This window comes from Pleurodeles waltl, chromosome 12 (assembly GCF_031143425.1).
Source record: "Pleurodeles waltl isolate 20211129_DDA chromosome 12, aPleWal1.hap1.20221129, whole genome shotgun sequence".
NCBI lineage: Eukaryota > Metazoa > Chordata > Amphibia > Caudata > Salamandridae > Pleurodeles > Pleurodeles waltl.
In genome coordinates this window covers 359771030-359796654 of record NC_090451.1, presented here as the reverse complement: position 1 = coordinate 359796654, position 25625 = coordinate 359771030, and the positions used below count along the sequence as shown (strand labels likewise).

Sequence of the window (25625 nt, the reverse complement as noted above, 5' to 3'; positions counted from 1 at the left end):
CCGGGAGGAGACAGCCGTGCCGGAACGACCGAGAGGAAACGAGACAGCCTGCCACGGCCCAGGAGGGTCGTGGCTATACAAGGTACGTGCCCTCTTCGAGGGCAGTCACAATAAGGAGGGAGAAGGGGAGGGAGAGAGGGGGGGAGAGGTAAAAGGGGGGAAGACAGGGACTGGGGAACTACCAGGACACCCACCCACTCGACCTTTAACCTAAATAGAGCTCAGAACAGCCTACCCTCACAAACTCCTAACTTCCCCACTAAAACGCCACCCGTATTAATTTTTTTCTTGATTATTCACTTCCTATTCCCCTCACACCTCCTCCCCTCCCCGCACTAAAACCCTAAAATTAAGAGAAAGAAATACTGTCCCACTTACCTGCTGTGTCCTCTTTGTTCTTCCGAGGAAACCGCGATACCAAGAAGGGGACACCCAGAGCTCGCCACCTGAGAGGAAGTAAAGAAAACCATTAAAGACTTTACCGGCCCAAAAGACCACGCAGAAGAGAAACAAAGGAAAGAAAAGAAGAGCTACCATTATAATATTTGTTCCACCTCTCATATAACTCAAATAAATCACGTAAAACCCCTGTCAAGGGTTTTGAAATTTGGCGTCCGTGTTCCCTGTAGCCCTGATCGCACCCCCCCCCCCACAGGTTTCTTCTAAACTGACTTCAGCTGATGTCATTGCGCAAGGTTGACACCTTCATACGGGTCTGCATTGTCACTTATGGAGGTAGCATGAAGCGTCAGCAAAGTCCAAAAGTGCCATCGATCAGCACATGGGAACAATCATTAACAAGTTTCCAAATCCAGACTGGTAACGGGGGGAATTTAAAAGGTGTGTAATCTGTGGAAAGAGCATCCACCAGAAAGAGTAATATCAAAGTAAGTAACATCTTTTTATGCAGTGTTCATATCCCTTGAATAAGTTAATAGTATTAAGCTTGGAGATACAGTAATTGACCAAATAAAAATGAAATTAATCCTTTCAAAACGATCAAATCAAAATTGATACCTTTATCACAGTATCAAAGCAGTTGATATGATAAAGCTCCATTGAGAGTTGTGTGTGACTTGGAGTCTATCACAGGACTTCATTCTATTTCTGTCTGTCAAAAACCATTTGGACAATCTTCCATTTACCGGTCTGGAATTGTTAACTACGTACAACACGTGCACGCTCACAAGACTTTAATATGTTCACAAAAACATACCCACTGAGATTCTAGAAGCCTTATTTCAAAACCTTTGAGTTGAAAAAGCTCTGTCTCTTTTTGTAAAGACTCACCTCGAGAACTGCCTTCACGTCAGTCTATAGGTCCACCTGGGATGCAAGATAGTATTATTCAACTATCGAGGATAGTGCAGAAATCCTGCCCTCCTAGGTACAGTTCCTTGACAAACCCTCAAGTGTGGTAGGTTGGAAAGATGAGCTGGAACAGAAGTTAGTCCTGCTGGGTATATAGGGTGAACAGAGGCAAACAGATAGTCTACCGCATTAATGATATCCAAAAGAGACATAGCATTGAACTAGCTGGACTTGAGATTGCCAATCAAGTGCAATGGCAAGTAGAAATTGATAAATAGCTGAATTTTAAAGAGCGAAGTGTATGAACAGAGTCAGTACAAACACATTTGCAAAGATCAGGGAAACATAGCTCCAAAATACACAGGATGCCGAAAATGAATAAATTGTAAGAAACCTACTGATGAAAAAAAAAAACATTAGTGATGAGGGGTACACCAAGAGACCTACGTTGAAAAAGGGATGAAAGAGTTTGATCTTTGCCTTTGTTCACCTCCGATAGACACTTCTATGACTGAAATCATGTTTACTATATTGGGCCATTTTCTTTGGTTGCTGAGATACAACTATCAAATGTCTTGAAGACTTGTATGTGATAATTGACACTGCATTGGCTGGTGGGTTGTTAATAATGTGCGTGCGTGTGTGTGTGTGTATATATATATATATATATATATATATTATTGAAACACAAGCTGTAATTATATGGATAAACCCTGGAATACTGGTGCATCTACTTGTGTGAACACAATCCATTGATGAGAAAAGTAACCTCTGATTGTCAAACGTATATTAAATTTCATATATATATATATATAAAATAATGTAAATAATGTGTAATAATAAAGAAAAAAGTAACTGTTTTCGTAGAGATCCACTTGAATTTCTGTGCAATGGATTTTGTAAAGCTCACTGCAATTTTTTTTTATTTAGCTTGCAAGTTTTTCTAAACACCTATGGTATCCAAACGCAGACTCCCCAACAAGTGGAACCTATTCAAATATGGCCTCAACAGGAACTTGTAAAAGTAAGAAAAATTCCTCTTCCTCTTTCTGGACACTTGTGTACTCGTCTCCATGGTTAAAGGTGAAAGAGAGAACACCACTTCATCCATTAAATGTGGCCTATGGTGTTTTATAGACAGTCTCAGCTAGGGTATATGATAGGAAATCGCAGGCTTTTCACATACATATTTCCTTAATATTTACTTTGCAGCCGTCTCAAATCTTCAATGATTCCACTTCTAAACTAGGTCTTTGGAGTTCTCTCTAAACACAGTCTGCTTTTTTAAAATTTCTGATTTCAAAGTATTTCCCACCTTTTAGGTGGCAACAGATTTAAGATGATCTCTTCACTTTTACTCTGTGTGTAATATTTCCTGTGAGATAGTGGGTTAGTGATTGCATCACTTCGCGCTGCAAGAATGCTGTGTTTATTAAATGTCTTTCTGATAAACTCTGCTGAGGAAACCTGCACTAGGACACAAAAAACACCCCTCCCCCTTTGCTGTCTGAAAACCGAGACTGACACTGAAATCACAGAAATGTCCTGGCACAAATGGTAAAAAACCTATACTGTTGTGGCAAATCTGGAATGCCTGTTTACCCTTCCTTTAGGGCACTACGTCACATGATGAGAGAAATAGGATCTAAATATTTCGTAAGATTTATCTGAATTGGAGGATATTTATGTAAGTTTGTTTATTCTTGGGTTCTAAACTAGAAAGCACACCCTTCAGAATGTGTTAACCAAGAAAAATGTTTTCTTGTGTTTGAGATGTTATTGAAGCTAGAAGGTTCATTTTTATGTCAGCCCTAGACACTACTGTTGTTGTCTCACAGGCATTATGTGATCAAGGTTGTTCATATAAAAAAAAAAAAAAACGTTTATGAATGTGTTTCCGGGACTGCCAGCCGTTTTCACCCATTGGTCTGTTCAGCTGTCATTCACATTTTGCTTAGACACCACAGCACACAGCATGGGGCAGTGAATCAGATCACTTAACGTATTCTCTGTTTTGTGCGAGAATGGCTGTATTTTGCCTCACATCATGGACATATCTTCTTAAAAAGAAAGGCAGAGGTGGGTTTCCTGCAATTTACATAATGCATTTCCTTTCCTTCCATTATCCCTTTATTGGTAGGGCCTAGGCAGTGCGCATGCACTGTCTCTTGACATGTTGTTATCTACTTCTGTGGGTTTTCACCACGCCCATCACTTTCTTTCATTCCATGGTCTGCCTTTCAAAATTCTCTTGATTTCATAGATAAATGTTTTACATTTGTCCTGCATTGAGTTTGTTTTGTTATCGCCTTGGAGACTGACCCCTGATATATAGATTATTGCACGATCTGTCATATACCTTAGTGTCAGTGTACACATTTTTTCCTTTCGCATTTTGGCTTCGAGGGGCCATAAACATTAATTGGGGGGGTTTCGCAAACAAAGGAGTTGGAGTTCCCAACGTTACATGATCTGGTGCAGGTGCATTTACAAAGAGTACAATTACGAGATCAGGTACGTTGTTGGGTTCATCCATTTTTTTTCTGTTGCCTCTTGGCTTCGAGGGGCTGTAAACATTGATTGAGGGTATTTGCGCATGAAGGAATTGGCTTTCCCAACGTCACGCTGTCCGGTGCAGGTGCCTTTACAAAGGGTACAATCACGATATCAGGCACATCATTGGGCTCATCCATTTTTTTTGTCTATTGCGTAAAACGTGCATAACCACGTGTGTGGACTAGAGGTGCTGACATCACACACTCCCTCATTTGTACCTTCAGATGCTGTGTCATTGGGTTGTTTCATACCGGTTGGCGTGAATAACCACAATGAAGCCCCTGATCTTGAGTGCTCGTCTCAGCACTCTCACATCTCATCACTGTAACCTCTTTAGTAGGTGTGACGGTGCTCAGACACCTATATATTTCTTTAATCCCTGTGTGTTCAGAGAGTTTAGGGGATTACCGTATGACCCCAAGTATGAGAGTAGAATTTCCACTCCTGATGTTCTGGTGAGGGCAGTACAAATTATTGTGACATGGGGGAATTCATGTGTTTTCACTCATTCAGGTGTTTTGCTTTATGCCATGTTCATTACCAATGAATGTCGTTTTGGGTCTCCTAGGGTCAAGAATAGCTGCAATATTCACGTAGTGTGCGCAGGTATCAGGCCTAGTTTTCAATTTCCTTGACAGGATGGGACAGCGACCTCGGCGAAGGCCCCGTCCTGCAGAGGATGATTTAGTGCATTGTGTGTAATCTGAGCGCTTGACCTTCTGGGTCCAACGTGATGGTCTGGGATCCACTGTATACCTTGTTTCTCTGGTAGCCAGAAGCATTCTTCGCATTATGAATACTGAGTCTCACTACTGTGAAAATATATGTGTTTTTATTCATGGACTGCTGCATTTTATGTCCTCAGTTTTCACTGTAGTGTATCATTTATGCCCTGCATTGTCGGGATAATCAGTAATACATAGTATGACTGCATAGTATGCACAGTTGTGGTGTTTCACCATATGATCTTTCCACTGAGCTGCTAAGTTTTACATGGTGCATGCTAGTTCTTCGGCTCTGACATTATCAGAGTGATGACAATGTTCCATAATGACGATTTATGTTGGTGACATGTTGGTAACTCCTGTGTGTTGTGTTTTTGATGTGCAAAATATGGAAATATTTCATTGTGATTGCACTCATGATAATGATGGCCTGACAATTGCCTGTTTTGCAAAGCAGTACTTATACATGTCATTTGGTCGATACCTTTTACACAATACAGTTTATTTTTATGTAACTTATTGTGGAGTCTCTTTTTGTGGTTTATTTATTGTGTCACTAGGTTGAATGTATTGTGCAAACACTTTACAGATTGCCTCTGGTGTGAGCTTGATTGCTCGTCCTAAACTACCAAGGAGGTGATCAGGGGTTATCTTAGGTGTGTAGCTCCCTTACTCTGACTAGCGTGGTGGTTACTCTCTGGCATAGGTGCCTAATTTAGCCAACCAGAAACCCCATTTTTTAAGTTTAAAGAGAAAATGTATTGATAATTAATACAATATTTAAAAGATATAAATAGATTTGATGACAGGAGTGAAATAATATAATAGTTCAATTTCATGAAAAGCGCTTATTGAGGAACAGAATAGATATATTAATACTTTAAAACATAAGTAGATATGCATATATTAAATATATTCGGGGAGGAAGTTATAAACAATGTAAGTACAATAAAAGGTAAAGAAAAACAATTAATGGCGGTTTAGAAACCTCATTTCTAGGAGAATGAGTACACGAAGAATAAGCTAAAGAGTTTAAGTAATTTTCAATAGGTAACCATAACATGTCTCTTTTAATAGCAAGGGATACGGGGGAACATAAGCCCTATCAAGCCTATGATTATAACATATACCAAACAACCATGCTTGAAAGGATAATTTAGAAGAGTCCTTCCAAGTTTTCGTAATTTGTTGAAAAGCAACCACCAATAATAAATCTAAGATTAAGATAGAACTTTTTGGAAGACAAGACAAGTCGTCTGCAAGGCTGCCTAAAAATATATATTTGTAAAGCTTAAGGTAACCTGAGTTTTAAAAATAGTATAAATTTGACTCCATACTTTAACCCAAAATTGAAATGTATATGGACATTCAGAAAGCATATGTTTAAGATCCGAGACCGGCTTATTACAGGACCAACAAGAAGACGAAAGGTTAGAATTCCTATGTAAAGATGAAGGTGTAATTAATAACCTATTTTATATAGAAAATAAAGTTTGAATTGCATTAGCTGATCTTGAGGATTTTCGTATTTTAATCCACACTTTATTCCATAAAGAAAGTGAAAATGAAATATCCAAATCTTTCTCCCATTGTATTTCTGTTGCTGATTTAGGTCTGTCATCAGGAAGAGCTGTAATTGTTTGATAAATACAAGAAGCTGATGCAGACTGTAATAGCAGTCCTCCTTGGAGAAGGACAAACAGAAGGTGCTTGCTGAACTGGAAAAGATTGATATGAACAATTTAAAACATGTATTAAAGAATCATATTTTCTACTAAAAGAGAAGTTGTGCCTGTACAAAAGAAAGAGGGGAATAATTTTCCAATAGTTGGTGCACCCATCTTAACCCCTTCAAATGCCACGACGTCCAATAGATGGTTCTATTATTCAACTTGATGTGCTTATTGTACCAAATTGATGAATTTAGAAACTGTACTCTGTCTCTATTGTATGAAGTAAAAATAGGCTTCAGAATTCTGCATGAATTTTTCAAAATCGGGAGGGAGATAGGTGTTGGTTTATTTGACAGAGTTAATACCTCCGGAAATGTAAAGGGGGCAACAAATTGCTTTTCAACTTCAACCCATAAAGGTAAAAAAACAGAATCATCTTCATTCATTAAACAGGAAGCTTGCTTAAGCGAAAAAGCCATATGATAAGAGCGAAGACTCCCCTCTGCAAATTTTAGGTCTGATCAATTTTTGGAGGGACATTCTGGGTCTCTTATTATTCCATAAGAATTTGATTAGAATAGAGTTCAGCCTCTTAAAGTAAATATTTGGGATATTAATTGGAATGTTTAATAAGTAAAAGAGAATTACAGGAAGTAACATCATCTTAAAATAATCTAATCTACCCACCAGGATAAAAACAAAAGGTTCCATTTAGATATAGGAGAATCAAGAATAGAAAATAATTGCAAGAAATTACATGAAATTGTATCTTTAAAAGAAGGTTTAAACCAAAGACCTAAATATTTAATTTTATCATTGTTCCACTGAAAATTTTAAGATTTAATATCTTCAGGAAGGCAGAATGTATTTAAAGGACATATTTCACACTTACCTTCATTTAACTTATACCCTGAAATAGAAGCAAAATTCTGTACTTCGAATAGAATAGAAGGAAGTGAAGATTACGGATTCAATATAAAAAGTAAGATATCATCAGCATAAGCCGAAAATGTTATCTGTCTTTCCCCATACCGGAAACCATGTAAATTTGGATTAGCTCTAAGTTTCAATAAAAAGGGTTCCAAGGCAAGAACAAATAAAATCGGTGACAACGGACATCCCTGACGAACTCCTCTATAAAGTGAGAGCAAGGGAGCGATGAGACCATTTAGAAAAATAGCAGCCTTAGGAAAAGAATACAATAATAAGATTAGATTTATGAATTTTGTTCCAACGCCAAGCCATGAAAGCGTTGAAAAAATTAAGATCCAATTAACACGATCAAAAGCTTTTTCAGCATCTAGAGCAGTTGCAGATAGAGAGTCCTTATACGTCACAGACTTACTTAAGATATAAAAAAATAATTGTGTGTTGTCAGATAATAAGCGTCCTTTAATGAAGCCAGACTGCTCTTTACCAATTAATTTAGGGAGAATCAATTCCAAACGCATAGCAATAATTTAAGCAGAAATGTTATAGTCCAAATTTACTAGAGATATAGGCCTATAATTCTTACAAAACTTTGGATCTTTGTTATCATTTGGTATAAGAACTATTAAAGCCTCTTGAAAAGTTCCACCAGATGATTTGCTTTAATAAAATAGGTAAAAAGTTTAAATAATCTTGGAACTAATAATTTAGAAACATGTAAATAAAATTCAATAGTAAAACCATCTGGGCCTGGAGCTTTACCTTTTTAATAAGATTTAGTGCATTGAGAATGTGTTTAATGGAAATATCATTATCAAGAGCAGAAAATTCAGAAGAGGGAAGTATAGGTGGATTAATGGTAGATAAGTATTGATCAATAAGATCCTGCGTGGGAAAATATTCAGAAGTATATAACTGTGTGAAGAAATGAACAAATTCATCCAAAATGTCTTCATTCTTATGTAATAAAAAATTGGTAGAGTTATAAATAGATACTATCTTTGTTCTATCTTTTTTTAATTTTAAGATAATTTGCTAGAAGTTTTCCTGATTTATTTTGGCTTCCGTAATGTAGCGCTGGATTTAAGAAGATAAGACAGCTTGTAGACTTGGAAGAGTAATATAGGTTTTTTAATTGTTTGATACAGTCCATTAAATTAAGTAATTTTTTATTAGCCATATTCCTTTTATTGGCAACATAAGAAATAATAAAATCCCTAGAGGCTGCTTTCAAAGCATCCCAAATGATCTGAGCGGATAGGTGAGGGATATCGTTTTTAACAAAGAATTGTGTGGCAAAATTCTAAAAGAGCTGAGTAAAATTAGTATCAAGAAGTAATGAATGATTAAATCTCCATCTATTACTTGGCTGATTATGTGCGATTAGATCAAGATCCATACTCACTGGAGCATGATCCGAAATTAATATGGAGCCAATTTCTGAACTCAAAACATGTTGTACTAGATGCTGTGAGACAAATAATCAATCCTCGATTGGGAAGAATGTACGGGGAAAAAAGAAAAGTTCCTGTTATGTGGGGTTACACAATCTCCAAACATATGTTAATGCTCCTTGTTTAATCATAGAGGTAAACTGTGAAAATATGGTGGATGGTATAAATATAGAATTGGATTTACGATCAATAAAAGGATCCATAACCATATTACAGTCTGCTCTAAAAATTAAATATTTATCTGAAAGAGTCATTAACTTAGCTAGAATTTCATTCCACAAAGATTTATCAAGTTGGGTTGGAGTATAAACAATAAATATAGTAGAAAGGTACTTTATCAATATTAATTGAAACTATAACCCATCTACCCATCCCATCAAATTCTTGAGAAATATCAGAAATGTTCAAGGCTTCATGACACAGTATAGTAACTCCATTTCTCACCCCCGTACCCAGAGACGCAAAAACATGCCCTACCCATTGTCTTTTAAGTTTGGCTACCTCATCAACTGTTATATGAGTCTCTTGCAACAGGACAATATCAGCTCTCAATTTTAAAATATGTGTTAAAACTCTTTGACGCTTTATTAGGGATCCCAAACCTTTAACATTCCATGAAAGAAATCGAATTGTCATTTAATATAAAGAATAAGTAACAAAACCAGGAATTAATGCATATAAACCAACTATTATTATGGAGAAATTGAACCAACAGTCATATTTTGACGTTTAAAAAGAGAAGAGTAGAACAATGAACATGAGAATATAGAAATAAAAGGAGGAAAGGAGCAAAAAATTGTAAAAGAAGAGGAAATGAAGAAGAAGAAAACAAACAGAATATAATATAGAAGGAAACATTAAGACTACAGAAATAACACTGAACAAGTAATAAAAACATACCTATAAGACAAAAACAACGTGAGGGTGATGAAACCACAAAGGGAAGACGACTCAACCTTTACTCCACGACTGCAGATACGGAAGGGAAGAGAGACCCGGCCACACAGGATGCTACCATAAAAGACGGGTACGTTAATGAATTAAGATCTAAAAAGAGAGGAAAATAGGAAACATTTAAATTCCTTAGATAATTTGGCACTCTTAGGATTACATGAACCAGTAATGGGCATATCCAATAAATAGAACAAAAAGAAAAGCAAAAATCAATACAATATTCAAGTCTCTGATATTTTGGAAGTATCCATTGTTTCACCTCTACAAGAATAAATAAATTGCTGAAGTAATACTGGATCTTCATATGTTGTTGTCTTATAATTGTAAGTCACTTTGAACAAACATGGATGGAAGAGACCATATTGAGCATTAACCGACTTTAATGCCGGACGCATATCCAGAAATTTCTTTTGTTTGTCCGCTGCCGACGTAGCATAATCCTGAGCAAAGAAGCGATTGGAATCTGACCACCTGATCTGACCTTAAGCTCTTGCTGCTCTGAGAACCTTTAGCAGGTCTACATACTCCAGAAAATAAAGTGTTATTCCTCTTGGTTTCTTTGATGTCGAAGCCAAATGTGAAGGATGACCAAGTCTATGTGTTTTTTGTATATTTAAAGCAGGAGAAGTAGGCAGATCTAGAATTTTGGGCAGAAAAGATTGAAAGAAAGATAATGAGTCTGAACCTTCAATTTCTTCAGGTTGACCATAAATACGTAAATTATTTCTTCATTTCCGATTTTCTATATCCTCTGCATGCTTCTTCAACATAGCAACTTCAGATTGTAGAGACTTAATAGATGCAACTGAGTCTTCAAGAACATCCACTCTTCGTTCCATACGAGAGAGACTGTTCTTCACAAGAGACCATTTGTCATCCAATATTTGTAATTGTTTATTTGTATCTTGCATATATGGTTTAAGAGCCCAAATTTCCTCAAGAGGTAACTCCATAGGTATGGTATCTACAACTTTAATAGGAGATGGAGGATCCTTTTTATCCCTCTACGTGGATGTCGAAACCGTTACTGGAAGCATGGACAATACATTATTAACAACAGTAGAGGGAGAAACAGGTGTTGAAGGTGTAGCATCAAGAGTAGTAGCCCCTTTACTCTCCATATTTGACAAAGGAGCAACTGAGTTTGATAAAGGAATATTATCGGAACTTCTATAGCTCTGTACTTTGTTATTAGTCAATTGAAGGTTCCTAGATCTGCCCATAAGCAAAAATATACAACTTTGCCCAATATCTAGTAAAACATACATTTTATGAAGTAAGGTTCACCTCACAAAAGAGAGTAGACCAAAATACAAAATAAACTACACAAAATCTGCCAAAAAGCAAGGTACGATGAGCAGAGAGCGTAAACATACACTTTGAAGCCAAAAAGTGCAAAAAGAATCTCTCAGGCAGCGAAGTATAAAGTAAAAAAATAAATTGTGAGGTGAAAACAAAATGGCGATAGCAGTCGATTCCTCAGATGACCGCCATTTAAGTCAGTCAAATAGGGCATAAGAAATACCTTTCATGTCATTTAAGGGAAATAATGTATTTCAGACATATTCCCCTAACTTTTCCTCTCGGCAGTATTCTAAAAAAATACTAGAGAATACGAGTAGGCTCTCTCGACTCCCGCTACCATCACGGAGCTCCAATAAAGGTGGCCATCTTCGTACGGTGCCAAGCCACACCCCCAGAAACCCCATTTCTTACATAACTATAATATAATAAAAGATGGAACGATTTTCATTTTTTTGCTGCTGCTAGAAGAAGAAGGGAAATGGAAGTGCTTTTGTTATATGCAGGTCCACTGGAATTATGTTGCAGAGAGGACAAAATTGTGCGGCAGGGTTAACTAATTTATGTAGCAAGAAAAGTCCAGTTATGCATTTACAATAGCTCTAACTCAATCAAATGCAAGACTTATTACATTGCAAATGCTTGTTTATTTTTTTAGTCACCCTTGTATGTTTAAACTATGCATTTAGGCGATAATAAGTCAAAGCCAACAGCAGTTTTTCTTTGTGCCTATAAGAAATGTATTTCATGTCAGGTGCACTGAAATGAAAAACCATTTTCAAATGGCCCACACACTTAGATGGCAGCAGGGTTTCTATTAGTGGCATGCTCTTGCAATAAAAAAATAACCATTGCAGCAGCTTACCAAGGGCAAACTGGTTAGGTTTGTCAATGCCAGTTTCAAAATGTGGTTATCTAAAAAACACCAGCATGTTTGTATCCTTTCGTGGTTAATATCTGGCCCAAAGTCTTCATGTACAAATTAAATAGAATGGTTCATAAGGTTGATCCTACAGAAAAACTAATGCAGAGCTGGTGATTCTGTGATCTAAAACTTTGTATTTGAGGGAGGTGCCAAAGAGCTGGTGCACAATATGTCTGCATGTCTATGAGGCGCTTGCTATTGGGGTTACAATTCAACACAATCCTTTTTTTTTTTTTTAGCACTGCAAGAGCTGTTTCTAACTAGGGAAGGATCCTTTTACATACCCTGGGTGACTGCTAACTATGTCATAAATAATGAAAAGTTTCACTGTTACCTGCCCTGACCTACTGAATTCAATATAGCCAGGTTGGGAAAATGGTGAGCCTGCTGTCCCAAAATTAACGCCAGCTAAGAGCTGACTGTGCCTGGCCTGGCTGAGTGGTGGAGCAGGCGAAGATACTCCTGGGATTCCCCTGGCACCCAAGGTTACACGTAGATGCCGGGGTGCTACAGTGGCTCGATAAATGGGGTCAGACTTGGGCAGTCCTAGGCCTCTGTAGCGGCTTCACTGTGAAAGAAATCGGCCGTGGAGTGAGCGGTGGCTGCAATGTCTGCACTGCCATGCACACCTGGTAAATTTCAGGTGGTCCGGGAGCCCCTCTTTCTGCGCTCGCAGGGTGGTGGATCACAGTGTGGTTGGTGGCTGCAACAGTGTTGTGGTGGCCCAGTCTGACATGAACTGGGCTTCAGTTTGCTCCTTGTGAGGCTCTGTGGGGTGTACACCCCTATTGCAGGTGCTGATGACTTGGACTTCACCTCTTTCTAACAGACACTGAGAAGGCTGGAGTGGGCCCACCTGCTTTGCCCATGCTCCGGCTAGCAGGGTATTTGCTGCAATCTGTGATTGCCGAGGGGGCTGTGGAAGGACCTTGGTCTGCATGTGCACTATCCTAACACCTATTCATGAGACATATGAATAGTCCATGGATGAGGTAAAACCTGGCCAGGGCGCTTGGTAAACATTTAAATGTGACTGAAATCAATGCACGAGGTATCTACCATGAGCCAGCCAGATGATAGTCTGTCATTTGAGAACATGAATACACCACAAAATAGTGCATTGTCCCTCTCACTCCCCCCACCCCCACATGAAACTGAAAATTACTTCTGCATATGTGAGGCCGAGTGGCTACGTAAAATGTTTCCACAAAGCAAAACTGCATATTGCAGCAACTCTAGGGGTGGTGTCCTCCCCCCCTTATTTTTCCCCATTCTTTAGGTCTCATCTCCAGCTCCTCTACATGTACTGGGAAAAAACAGATTGGAAGTTGCAGTAATTTTAGTTTTAGCCATGCAGAGGCACCAGAATGATGGCCGCTAACAGGCATCCTGCAGAATTGCAGGATTTGGTGCATGAAACCACAGACCAGGAAGAGGACAAGAAGTCAATCCTCAAAGCCTTGCAAGAAAACCTAGTATCAATAATCAAAAGATGGACACCATGAATTCATGATTTGATGGCATCTCCACTAGTCTGGAGAAACATGATAACCAGTTTGTGGCTGCAGAGAAGAGAATCTCTTTAGCAACTGACAGCCTCCCAGTAAAGTGGACGCATTCACAAGCATTGAGAAAGTGTTACATATTATAGCAGCAAACAATGAAGATTTGGGGATGAGGTCTTGACAGAATAACATTCATATCCTGGGGATACCTGAAAATCTAGCCTGCAAAACCTGCAAGCTGAACTTGGAAGGCTACAATATCTCCCTGTTTCCGGGCTTCACCATCACCCTCCAGGAGGGGAGGTGCAAATTTCAAACAGTCGAACAATAGCTACTCAAGGCAAACATCCAGTATGCTGTGCTGTACTTGGCCTGCCTAAAGTTTACTTATCATGGGAAACAACATGCTTTCCGTAATCCACAGCCGACCTCTGAATCCTTTAAAAACATTACCTCTGGAGGATCAGCACTAATGTGCCTCTCAGGATCCTGGTGACGCACCATCAACAGAGAGGACTCTGACTAGAACCCCATTCCTACAGTGCAGGATTATTGCCATGCCATCATGCTAACTAAAGGTGACAATTTCTCTCCTTGTCCCCTTGACAGTGATCAGTAGGATCAGATACTGGGTCGTTGTCATGCCAGAGTCTTTGTCCTTTCTATGTATCTCCAGCTTTATCAGCAGCTCGATGCTTGTCACTGTGCCCTACATTTTAACCAAGTTCATGTTTGTTGTCAGTGGACACTGGTAACCCCTTGACTTAAAATTGGGAGGCACCGGCTGGGTCTTAATGCGACTCCCAAGGGTTACACCCTCTTTAGCTAATACCTCCCTACTCCTGTTTCAGTTGGGAAATATTCCCTATCACTTAATGTGAGTTCTTATTGTAACTTAGCGGTGGGTAATGCCTCTGTGTGTTTGGGCCACCAGTGCGGGAGAGCTAGAAAGTGTAGAGAATTAGGGTTTCTTTCTTGATCACACATTATTCAATACATGCATTAATATACCCTGGCAGGCGCATACTAATAGTGCTATACACTGATGACAGACCCTGTATGCTAGAAACCGAATCAGGTCTCTCAACAAAATTATGAGCGTGCACATACAATTTGGTACCTCATTAGGGGTATCCATCAACTGGAACATAACTCAGATCTTTCCACTCCCCAATAACACCTTGCAGTTTGAGCAAAACTTCCCATTAAAATGGTGTGATTGCTCTGTGAGATACTTGGACATTGTAAGCAATTAAATAAGACTATTTGTACTGGAGAACTGTGGTGTGACCATTACCAAGACTACTGACCAAATTACTCATTGGTTATTTCTCCCGTTGTCACTAACTGGCCGGATTGGTCTCATGGAGAGGTAACCCTTCCACAATTAGTAAATCTGTTTGTGATTTTACCTATGCTACTCACAGAACACTCTTTTTTAACGTTAGGACCCAACTGATCTTACCCACATAGATGGGTAAACAGTCATGGATTATGTAGGATACGTTCACACTGCCTTTTCATGAAGCAGCTGTGAAACTTCTGATGCAGAGGTATATTACCTGTTTGCAGGGCACTTTTTACATTTCATAGGCATTATCTTATATGCCACATTTGGCATGGAAGGATGGGAAGTGCCTGTTCCGTTACAGTTGTTAGTTGCCACACCCACCCCTCACCATACACAAATAGTTGACCCCACTACCTGTACCATTAAGGTATGGAACGGTCTTTGGAGGCTGCCGTACCTGAACATGATCTGCTGCCCATTAGCTACTATCCACTGCTCCCTGTTACTCATGAACCTAAGGCAATCCAGCAATTCACATCCTGCGGCCTGAAGCACTAGGACAGCTTATACAAAATAGCTTCTCTGTCATTGCAGCAGTTCAGGAAGACCATCCCTTCACACCCCCTGGATATTATTTGATTCTATCAACTGTGTCACTCATTTAGGTTGGCTCTCAGATTCTTTCTTGTGGTGCTTGGAGCCTGTTCCCTTTCGGATGCTGGGAAGACTCCTGTTGACCACCACCTCTAAGCACTTAATTTCTAATCTGTATCATACAGTTCAGGATGAAGTTCCTGTGGTGGCCCAGGCTGCCGGGTCTGGGTTGGAGGGTGAGCTGGGGATGCCATTATATGAGGAGCTGTGGAGGTTCTGGTATTCTTAGACTGATATGCCTGATCTCCACAAAAGCCCATTGTGTATCATCCACTTTTAGTTGCTGCAACATGCTCCTGTAACACTTTGGAAATTCAGCCTCAAGCATAATGCAGTTTGTATTAGATGCAGTGCACCAGAAGCAGGGTGCCTGCATCTGGCCTAGTCCTGTAGTAGCATCCACCCAAATTGGCATAGGATTATGTCCACCATCTCCGCTATGATCAATTGTGAGATGCCTCTGGACCCTCAGATTGCCCTTTTAGGTTGGTTGTGAGGGGCTTTTAACACTTATATTATATTTTGCTTTGACGCTGCTGTTGGCAGAGAAACCGATGACTTGCACAGGAGTAGGGGAAGATTTCCTAAGTTTAAAACATAGCTCGACTCCCTCGTCTTTTGTAACAAGCAGATGGAATTGTATGACAATTTAATGGCACCAATGTTGTGGCCCAAAGACAGACATATTTGCATCTATCACGTAATGCAACTCTCATAATATTCCTGCTGTGAAGGAACATATGCCTTTTAATATGTATTGCGGATCACTGTGTGTGTCACCATAAGGTGATTATGCTTCAAACTTGCTATGTGAATGGTCCGTGAAAAGCCATACTAACCATCCACCTAAGAGTCCGACATTAGGTACATGCCCACGTCAGGCCTATTTCATGGAACAGAAATATGTTTCTTTTGAAAAACATTGTGCAGGCTAATGGAAAGGAGGGAGGTCTTTCCTTCCAGAGTATCCATCCACCCTGTATGCTATTTCACGTCTGACCTCATCCCTGCCTCTACAACTAGCCAAGGAGATGGGGGTACGGACAGATTGGGCTATCACTGCTATGCTTTTGCTCAGTAGTTAGAGGTTAGGTAGGATTCTTATGTACATGTTATTCTAATATGCTTGGTTTGTTTATTTCATTCTCACTGGTAGTAACAACCATAATAATACTGCTATGTTTTATTGCCCTAATAATTGCAACTCATGCAACTCATATGTTTTATCATAGTTTGCAGTCTTTTCAATAAATGTATTGCAAACCACCCTGCATCTTTTCTTTGGCCCATGTGTGTATGAGACCTTTTTCTAAGGAGAGAAAGGGGTGTCAATCATGACTTTCCTGAGAGGTCACTGAATGTCATGTGTCACGCTGCCACAAAGTACCTTTGCTTTCTATGTTTTGGTGAGGTGTTGATAGCTCGCCAAAAGGGTTGGGCCAACAGCTGTCAAGACGGTTTAGGATTGACTCAGTCACCCACAAATGGTGTTACTGCCGGCCCAAATCCAGCAGTCTCATTCTAATATTGAGAGTCCTACGACAGTCCATCCAATACAAATGGCTGTGATGCCCATGTTTCCAGTAGGAGAACAAAGTTAAAATCCCTAATAAATGTATTCAGATAGTTGTTACATATTTTGGTGTGCATACTATTTATATTCCATGAACATAATTTCAAAGTTTCCTTTAGGTGGATGAAAGAGTTTGGCTGGGTAGTCTGCAAATTAGTTTGTCAGGCTTGACGGCCACCATGTAAAGCTGCTGTTAACCACCATAGATTGAGCTTGGTAACACTTTGTGTTCCTGACTGAGAGTATGCGTCAGGAGATAATGGAGCCAATTTACCTTTCAGGATTTTGAGAATTTAGTATATTTGGTTTTTATCATGTAGGTTTCTTGCAGGGGAGGATTTTTTTTAGGCACACACTGAGCTGGGTAAAATGCAGGACGAAGCATGCTAATTGTAATTCCCCAGTTAAAGAAGCACTGTTTTTCCTAAAGGACTTCCTTAGCTAATGGATTAGAAGCCCAGGTGACCAGAGTAGACTCTTGTACCTTAACTCCCATTTGCGCAAACCTTTGATGGATTCAGTATCTTCTGTAGTGATCTTATCAAGAGATGGGACTGCTTGAAGAAGCCTTAAGATTTTGCCATGATTAAGAATGTCGTGACTACCCCTAGACTGATATTCTGGGGTGAAAATAGTTTGACTTCCCTCATCTGGAAGACCTTGTGGGTAGATCGCACTACCTGAGTCTGGTTTAACATGGCCATTACCCGGTGGATCATGTGCTAATCGCATGTCGGATGGTTTTTACGAAACAGCCAGGTACATCTAGAAAGTTGGCTTCATCCCATGAGGTCTTGTGAGCCTTTGTTTTATGCATTCCTTGTAGTGGAAGAGGATGAGTCGTGGCTGCTACAGGTGAAAAGGCTTCTCTGCGCTCTGCACTGTTGACCATAGGTTCTTGCCAGAGCCTCATTTCCTCCCTTTGGGGCGCAAACGGCACGGTTTGTCCCATAGGAGAGCTAGAGACAGCTGGTCGTACTGAATTTTGATCCTCATACTCTACAAGGGAGGAACAGTTTCAGGGATTTTTCCATGATTTGTTGTCACAAAGGGGATTCAGCTTCTTTATCTTTACAGGTCCCTCACAGACCTGATTTTGACCTTGCATAGGCTCTTCATTGGTCTTAAACGTGACATGAGCCAGTGCATTATTGCTTGTGCAAGGGGTGATTACTTCATTATTTTTCTGTTTGTTTCTAGCCTTACGTTGTCTTTTCTTCTGCTTTTTAGTTACCTACTTAGAGGCATTTAGCCCTGCCTAATGCTCTGACATGATCACTGCTGACAATCTTGGATGGGGTAGTCCCTACTTCATCACTAATATTAGTAGCTCATGATGATTTTTATTTAACATTAGTAGCTCCTGTTCCAGAAGAGGTTGGAGCCCCTTGCTTTAGGTGTTGCGTGGTGGATGATTGTGAGTTATGGGATACAACCACCCGTAGATTTTAATTCCTCATTGGCAAGCTCACCTCTCTTCCCAATTGACTCTATTGATTGACTGTCAGCAACTGGTCCTGAGACTCCCAATTTTAGGATCCTTGTATAACAGATTTTATCGGATTCCTGGGCTGCTTGTACTGACAAATGGGAATCCTTTATGTTGTCTGAAACGTCCAAATTTGCTTTTACATTTTCTATTAAGGTGTTCAGGGCATCCGGAAATGTTGCGAGTTTATTGATCAGTGGTGCACAGGTGCAGTCAATGTAAGATGCTGCTTGATTTTGCACTCAAGTTAATAAACTATTTAAATCATCCAGGTTTTGGTCGATCCCAGGAACTGATTTTTCCATTACATTAAATAGGCCCACTTGGACGCCCATCTTTTCTAACTGGTAGGACAAAGCGTCTAGTGTCAATTGTGATGTTCTGAATAGGATGTCTCATACAGGTCCTACACCTGTTAATGAGGCATTTGTCAAGTCTTGTTTTTGAGGAGAATCTGATTTGTTTTACTGGAGTTATTACCATCTGGATCAAATCCTGCTGGACACTTCTTGTCTACTTTAGATTGTACAGTTTGTGTGCTATTTATGTGGTTGATAGATAATCACGAGGTACTCCAAAAGTGAAGCTCCCCTTTTTGAGGTGAAAGTTCATCAGTTGTCTATGGATCTGACCTTACAGGGGTTTAACTGCGGCAACGTAAACATTGGTTGTAGTACTTGTGTTTTAGAAGTAAATTGGGGTGAACTCATAGTGTGACTAACATTTAGCTGTTGCTGTTCTAATTGCCCATTGGTTATATAATGTGGTTGATTTTGGGAGGATTGAGTCGTTAGTCCTTCAAGGGTATCTTTTTTAACAATAATTTTTATGTTAGCCTCAATTGGCAGGGGGCAACAGTTCTCAGCATTGACATTGAAAAGTTTTGTGGTGAAGAAGAACTGGGGGAGGTTTTTGGTGACAAAGATCTCAATTAAAGTATTTCCAAATCAGTTATTGGCCCCCAATGCAGATTTATTATCAACTCAGAGTTTGCTGCTGGTAGTAGTTCTGCTGCATCCTCAGTCTCCTTACTTGGCCCAATGTTATCACGGTTGGTGAGATTGGAACCGGAAGGGAACACATACCCTCGGATATAGAAAACATGGCCCCAACTAGGTCCTTTAAAAAGTTAAACTTGGAATTTTAGTCGACTTTTGAAACATTTGAGACAATGGAGAAATTAGCCCCTGGCTTTCCCCAACAGATTGTGCTTTGGAATGTTTTTTCTGCTTGCAGGGCTTGAAGTTTTTTGTTTCTCCTTATAGGAGGGACTGGCCCTCTTTCACTACCTGATCGTATGTTTTCCCCTGCCCCTGGCATTTGTCAGGTAATACTTTCGTGTTCTGGGTGTTTCAACTTTTTAAGAGACCCCAATGTCTTTGGCTTTGATCTTATTGGCCCACTTGTTATCGTCGGGAGGTAGAATTTTGCACTTTCAGTCCCCAATTTCCATTGAAAGGATATTCCGGTATTACCAAAAGTTTGAGTCCAATGGTTGTTAGCTTGATGCTCAAGTTAGTAATGATTGATAGGCTTGGATAGCAGGTTTGAATGGATTACCACTAGGTGGAGGGGCTATAAGTGGAGACAAGCTCTAGTGTGCACACAAGCCGCACCAGTCTGATGCCGACCATGCACCACACAGTGCTTGCAGCCCCTTGCTTCTTGCCACCTGCCCACTTCCCTCCCCCCACCTCCGTCGGACTCAGTACTGTTATACCCGGTCCTGCTCACAGATGGGGATATGAACTGTTACTGAAATGAACCCCCTGTATGGTCACCGGTTATAGCCAGTTATAGTTGCACCTCGTGCCTCTCTGTGACCTCCTCTCTGCATCCTCCTCACCTCTTGGTGTTCTTAAGCTGTACGTGAGTCATTCCGTGCACCTGTAATTCCAGCTGCACCCCGGTTTTCTGTGCAGCCCTGCTTGAGGCTCTATTGTAAGACGTCCCTCTAGCCCATGGCAGGGAGGGTGAGGAGGGCAAGAAAGGGGAGCCTGTCTTGTTAGAAAAATAGAGAGCTTGCTCCAGGCCTGGCCTTAGGGCTCCTAGGGGGAAAGGCAGTGGCGTGAAGCATTAGATAAGCTGCATCAGTGCAGCCTTCTCCTGTAAGTTGTGTCTGAGCCATGCCCAAACTGCCAGATCCTGCCTGACAGTTGTAGTGGTTCCTCAGGAGGGCACAAGCACGCCCGCTGCCCTGAAAACACTGCTCTCTTGCCCCCATGCACCCTGATTGCCAAACTTGCCAAAACACCCCAGGGCCTCCCATCACAGCTACAGTGTCCTCCTGTCGCAGCTCCAAGCAGTGAAGCCTTTCATTTGATAATTCTGATTGAACATCTCTACTCTGTAGCAATCGTAGTTTGTCATCCAGGACTTACAGGGTGGTGGCATCCATGGTACACTCAGGATGCAATCCAGATTTGCAAGAATTTAGGATGTTGTTTCCCAAGATGTGACTTTCATGATGAACAGAGGCAACTATTTCAAAGATGTTTTCTGAACATTATAATTTTGGTCTTAGAATATGTAGGTTATCTGGGTCTGCATTCTTTTTTTCTGTATTGGAGTCATCTAACTAGCTTTAAAAGAGGACGAAAATACTACTTTATTTAGTGAGGAATTAATTGTATTGAAAATCAAAAGTAAAGAAAGTTTTGGCTGTTTGGAAGAGTGGTCTTGGGGGAGCAAGCCTTCTATTATATATAATTCCACCTCTGAATGATATATTAGGCCTTTGTGAAATTTTCATGAATTGTTCAGTTCTGTAAGTGATCCAGGTGTTAGTTTTCTACAGGACCGTTCATGTTTTCTAGTACTTCTTTTACCATGTTTCAAGGTATTGTTGTAGAATGGGGAATACTGATTTCTCAGCTTGACTTCAGGCTTCGTAGAGCAAGTGTATTTATTGTGCTTTGAATGACTTGATACATATAGTTTGTGATATTGTCTGCGAACCTTGATGTTATTGAAGGTATTGAGCTGTTTTTAAGTTCTTGGTAGAGTTGATCCCTGGAGATGTCTTTTAGAGCTCACCTTAGGCATTCTATTGTTTTTGATTAAGAGTGGCTGACTGACATTTCTGTGTTGATTGTTACAGTGGAAGTGTGTAGTAGCCTGAACCTTTGATTATGATTGGAATCTATACCTTAGAGATGTGTAATGTTGATACTATTCGGTCCAATGTGTTGCTCTCGTTTTGTGTTTTCAGTTTATTAGGTTGCCCTCGCAGCCGCCTCACAGTCCTCAGGCAATCAAGGGGCCATTACTCCACTTCCTGTGTCAATCTTGGCTGCTGTATAAATTCAGTGGTGTGCTTTGTTTTTATCCTTTTTTGAAGTATTAAATGGCTTTGCTAACACAAAATACAAAACATAGTAGTAGGCACATTTCTGTGCTGTGGGTTTCATAACCTATTTTCCAACTAGAAGTATGAATTCTTTTTGTTTTAGTACGTATCTTCCAAGAAACAGTGATGACATCCATCAAATGGTTCCTTGGTGCCTCCTGAGAGTTCCCACTTAGTCTGAAGATTGTACCATTCCAATAATCCTTTACACGTTTTAGGCTGTCTTATGACATCTCCAATAAGTGCACAATACACCTACCAGCTGATTGAAGAACTAGGAATAAAATAACCTCCAGTTAAGAAAATCTACACGTATTTTAAGGTGTCCTATTCTAGAACTTCTCCTCGCAATTTCCCCACGTTTGGGTTCCTAATGTGCACCAGGCTAGACCTGAAAACTTGCAATAGCTCCTGTGTACTGGTAGGTGGCACCATCCCCTCTCTATTGCCGTTCTATCTCACCCTGGACGCACTGACACAGAGTCGCATGCAGGCTCCATCTCTGTGCTCTGATGTCAGTTCCTTTATTTTCTATACTCTCTGATGCGTATTTGCAGCTCTGCTTGTACCCTTTTATTGGTTATTACAAAGTATATTTCCTCCATTATATAGGTAAATTGGCAGTGTATGAGGGATGTTACAGATGTATACAATGTTGATACCATGCCAAGCTTGTCACAAACAGATGTCAGTCCCAAACCTCCAAAATGTCTATCTGTGATATCAGGGGTAAAACTTGACTGCAAGTACTGCGACAAATGCTCTGTGATGCACATGGAGTCGATGAATTAGGGAGAGACCAAATTTTGCATGGCTTAACATAAAAAATGACAGGTTGCCTTTGTCAGCTAAGTCAGAGGATAAGGCTTAAAAAAAAGCACAAGCAAAACAAACAAGATTTTATGACTTTGACACTCCTGTTCACGGGAGAGTTGACTTAGCCCATGGGAACTAACCCCTGCTTAGTTTCCTTCCTTGGAGTCCAAGTTGATTCTTAAACAGATATGCTCCAAGTTGCCTGGACCATCTAGGACTCTGCACTAGGTGGTGACTTTCAAATAAGCCAATCTACTGGGCTCTAGCTGCCTTTGGTTGCCTTTCTGGCTCTAAAAAGCTGTTGCAACCATGTGCATGCAGCATTTCTGCCTACAGGTCCTCTGCACCTCTCAATGTCTGTCCGATCCCCCATTGTTACTTAGCCATGCTTTCACACATCTACCCAAAGCCTTGTCTGATCTTACTCCATTAGTGCTGCTATTGGCTACTGCAACATCAACGCTGAATTTAGTGAGAGGTCTGCCCCATGTTGTGCTATACCATTATTAAAGAAGAGCCCTATGTTGATGACTATTCATGAGTGCCACTTTCTGGAATCCAATGTTTTGCTAGTCTGGAAGCCATTTTCAGGCTCTGATTATGATACCAGTAGGATACCTTACCTTGCTCCACATGAAGATGCTGTTGATCAAGAGGCAGCCAACTTAATCTCTTTGCAGGTTAGTGATGCTGGCCTTTACCTAGACATGCAGAATGTCAATGGCCTTGACACTTGGTCTAAGCTGGCTCTTGATTCCCATAATGGTCCTCCTAGGGAAGATAGTGTTTCCTTTGCATTAGTTATTAGGAAAACTGTGAAAGTGTTGGAACTTCCGCTTCCATCAGTTGGGACAAAAAACTGTTTGCTCATGGAAATCCTGCAGCCAGGGCTCTCTACTTTTGAGACTTTCCAAGTTCAGAGAGGCACTAGATGATGCTAACGTAGAAGCTTGGTCAAACCCCATTCCTGCCTATGCTCTTGGCTGCCTCATCGCCAGATGCCACAGGCCAGTACTTAGAGTCCCAAAGTTTCTACATCAGCATCCCACTTTTTGGCATCCAAAGGTTTAAGCCTCTACTTGTAAGATTAATTCTAATTCCATCCATTTCTATTTCTCTGGGCAAAGAATCACAGTTGATCAATGCAGTGGGAAAACATGTCTTTCTTATGCTGCATACCTTCAATGTTTCTTACCTCCTGGCCCTCTGTGTCCTTTGGGTAGGAAAGGATGCAGCCAACACATTTTTGCATTGTTTCCTGGCTTCTGTAGACTCAGTTGCCATGGCAATATGATTCATGAAACTTATCCACAGACATACCAGGACGTGCTAAAGGATTTTCAAGTGAAACTCTATTTTTCATATAATTACATATGTTACATACAATTGTGTGGCATTCCTCATATACAAAATTCATACTTCACGTGCTTTGGTGCAAACTCTTGTGGTGAATCCATTTTAGTTATCATGTCCCTTTCTCACGTGCGTGTGACAGGAACATCATGCGCACTTGTTAGGGATTGTTAATGAAATTGCCGACACAAGTCTGCTGTATTATCAGTTGCTGAGAACATACCTGTTTCAGGGATCCTCTATGATCAGTATAAATACACCTCACACGGACAGTGTCACTAGAGGGGTTCCTTCCAGGTGGCATCTATGCTGCACACCACCTTTCTGTAGAACTTTGTGTCACCACGGAGTCTGACCTAGAGACCTCATTCCAAGATAACCAGGGACGGGGGGTGCTTCTCATGGATATGGTAAAGGCAGATTAGGGTTTATCACACCTAGCTTCCTTTAGGGTAGAGATTAGGTTTCCTTGGTTAGGAAATTCATCTCATGTTATTGTAAGATGGTGGGGTGTTTTATATTCACAACTCTTATCTTCACAATTCTGCTTTTATTACTTTTCGTTATCCTAATCATTGCAGCTCATGCATTTTATTGTAGATTGCAGTCTTTTCAATAAATATATTGAAAACCCTCCTGCATCTCCTTCATTGCCTATGCATTTGTGAGACCTGTTGCTAATAAAAGAAAAGAGTAACTTCCGTTCCACCACGACTCCCCTGAGAGGTTGCAACCTAGAGTCCCTGTGCACGGCTGCCAGAAATCACCTTTGCTGTCTGAGTTTTAGTGAGATACTGCTTGTGAGCTGAGAGGGTTGGGCTGGCAGATGAGACTTGTTTTAGGAGTGACTCAGTCGTCTACAAACAGAAGTGCTGTCACCCCTAAACCTGCAGCCTCACTAAGGAGCAAGAGTCCAATATGACACTCTGCACGGTAACAAAATCCCATCCCCCTTTCCTCCCAGTACAGAACCCTGGTACTATATGTGCTTGTATTTTTTCCCATTACATATGTGACCATTCTGCTTTGTCTTCAACAGTCAGGTTATATTCCTCCTACCAACACTAGTGTGCCCTTTTCCTGAATTCTACTGATGTGCTTGAGTGATTTCTCTGCGGATCTTTTCCTTATGACTTATTTAAACAAGTCTAATATTCTAGGTCTGGGTGATACTATGCAACTGTGTTCCATTTTGGTGAAAAAAACCATCAAAGGTGCACCTTATTTGGATAACTTTTAATTTGTTTAGTTGGCGGTGCTCATTATTTTCTCTATTGCTAGTATGTGCCAGTTTCAACAAACCAGTACGATATGTGTGGTGTATCACCCTTCTTCCAGAGCAATTCTATTAACTGTCTCGCTGAACTCCTAGTGTGGTGAATTAACTCCCATTCTTTAAATGGAAGCCTCTCAATATTGTCTGGTGCCATTACCAATTAATGGTTCTCTTGGAATGGTTTATTGTGTTGTGTTTTTGAATGTGTTTGAGTACTTTCTTACAGAATGTTTTTGTTAGTGCACTCAACCACCATGTATGTCCGAAGGATCCTTTGTTATTGCCAAATCTCTTAACAGCAGTTGGAGGAAGTGTGAAATGTAGTGTGTCAATGTTTTGACATCATATACCAGTGATACATTATCTTGTAAGTGGTCTGTCTCTAGTTGACACTTTTGAAAGTCTTTATTCACATGGCTCTCTCACCTTCCTTGATATTTACAGTGATGCTTTATTTCACTCTCCTGCAGTGTTTTTTACGTATGTTTG

General features: G+C 40.3%; 1 protein-coding gene across 3 annotated transcripts in view; it reads left to right on the top strand.

Annotated features, from left to right (window-relative positions):
* PHKB (phosphorylase kinase regulatory subunit beta) overlaps positions 1–25625 on the top strand; it is a 1122330-nt gene that overhangs the window by 761033 nt on the left and 335672 nt on the right. For all 3 annotated transcript variants that reach the window (XM_069216595.1, XM_069216596.1, XM_069216594.1), the window contains one exon: positions 2242–2335. In XM_069216595.1, coding sequence (XP_069072696.1) covers positions 2242–2335 — 94 coding nt within the window. The remainder of the gene's footprint in view (positions 1–2241; positions 2336–25625) is intronic.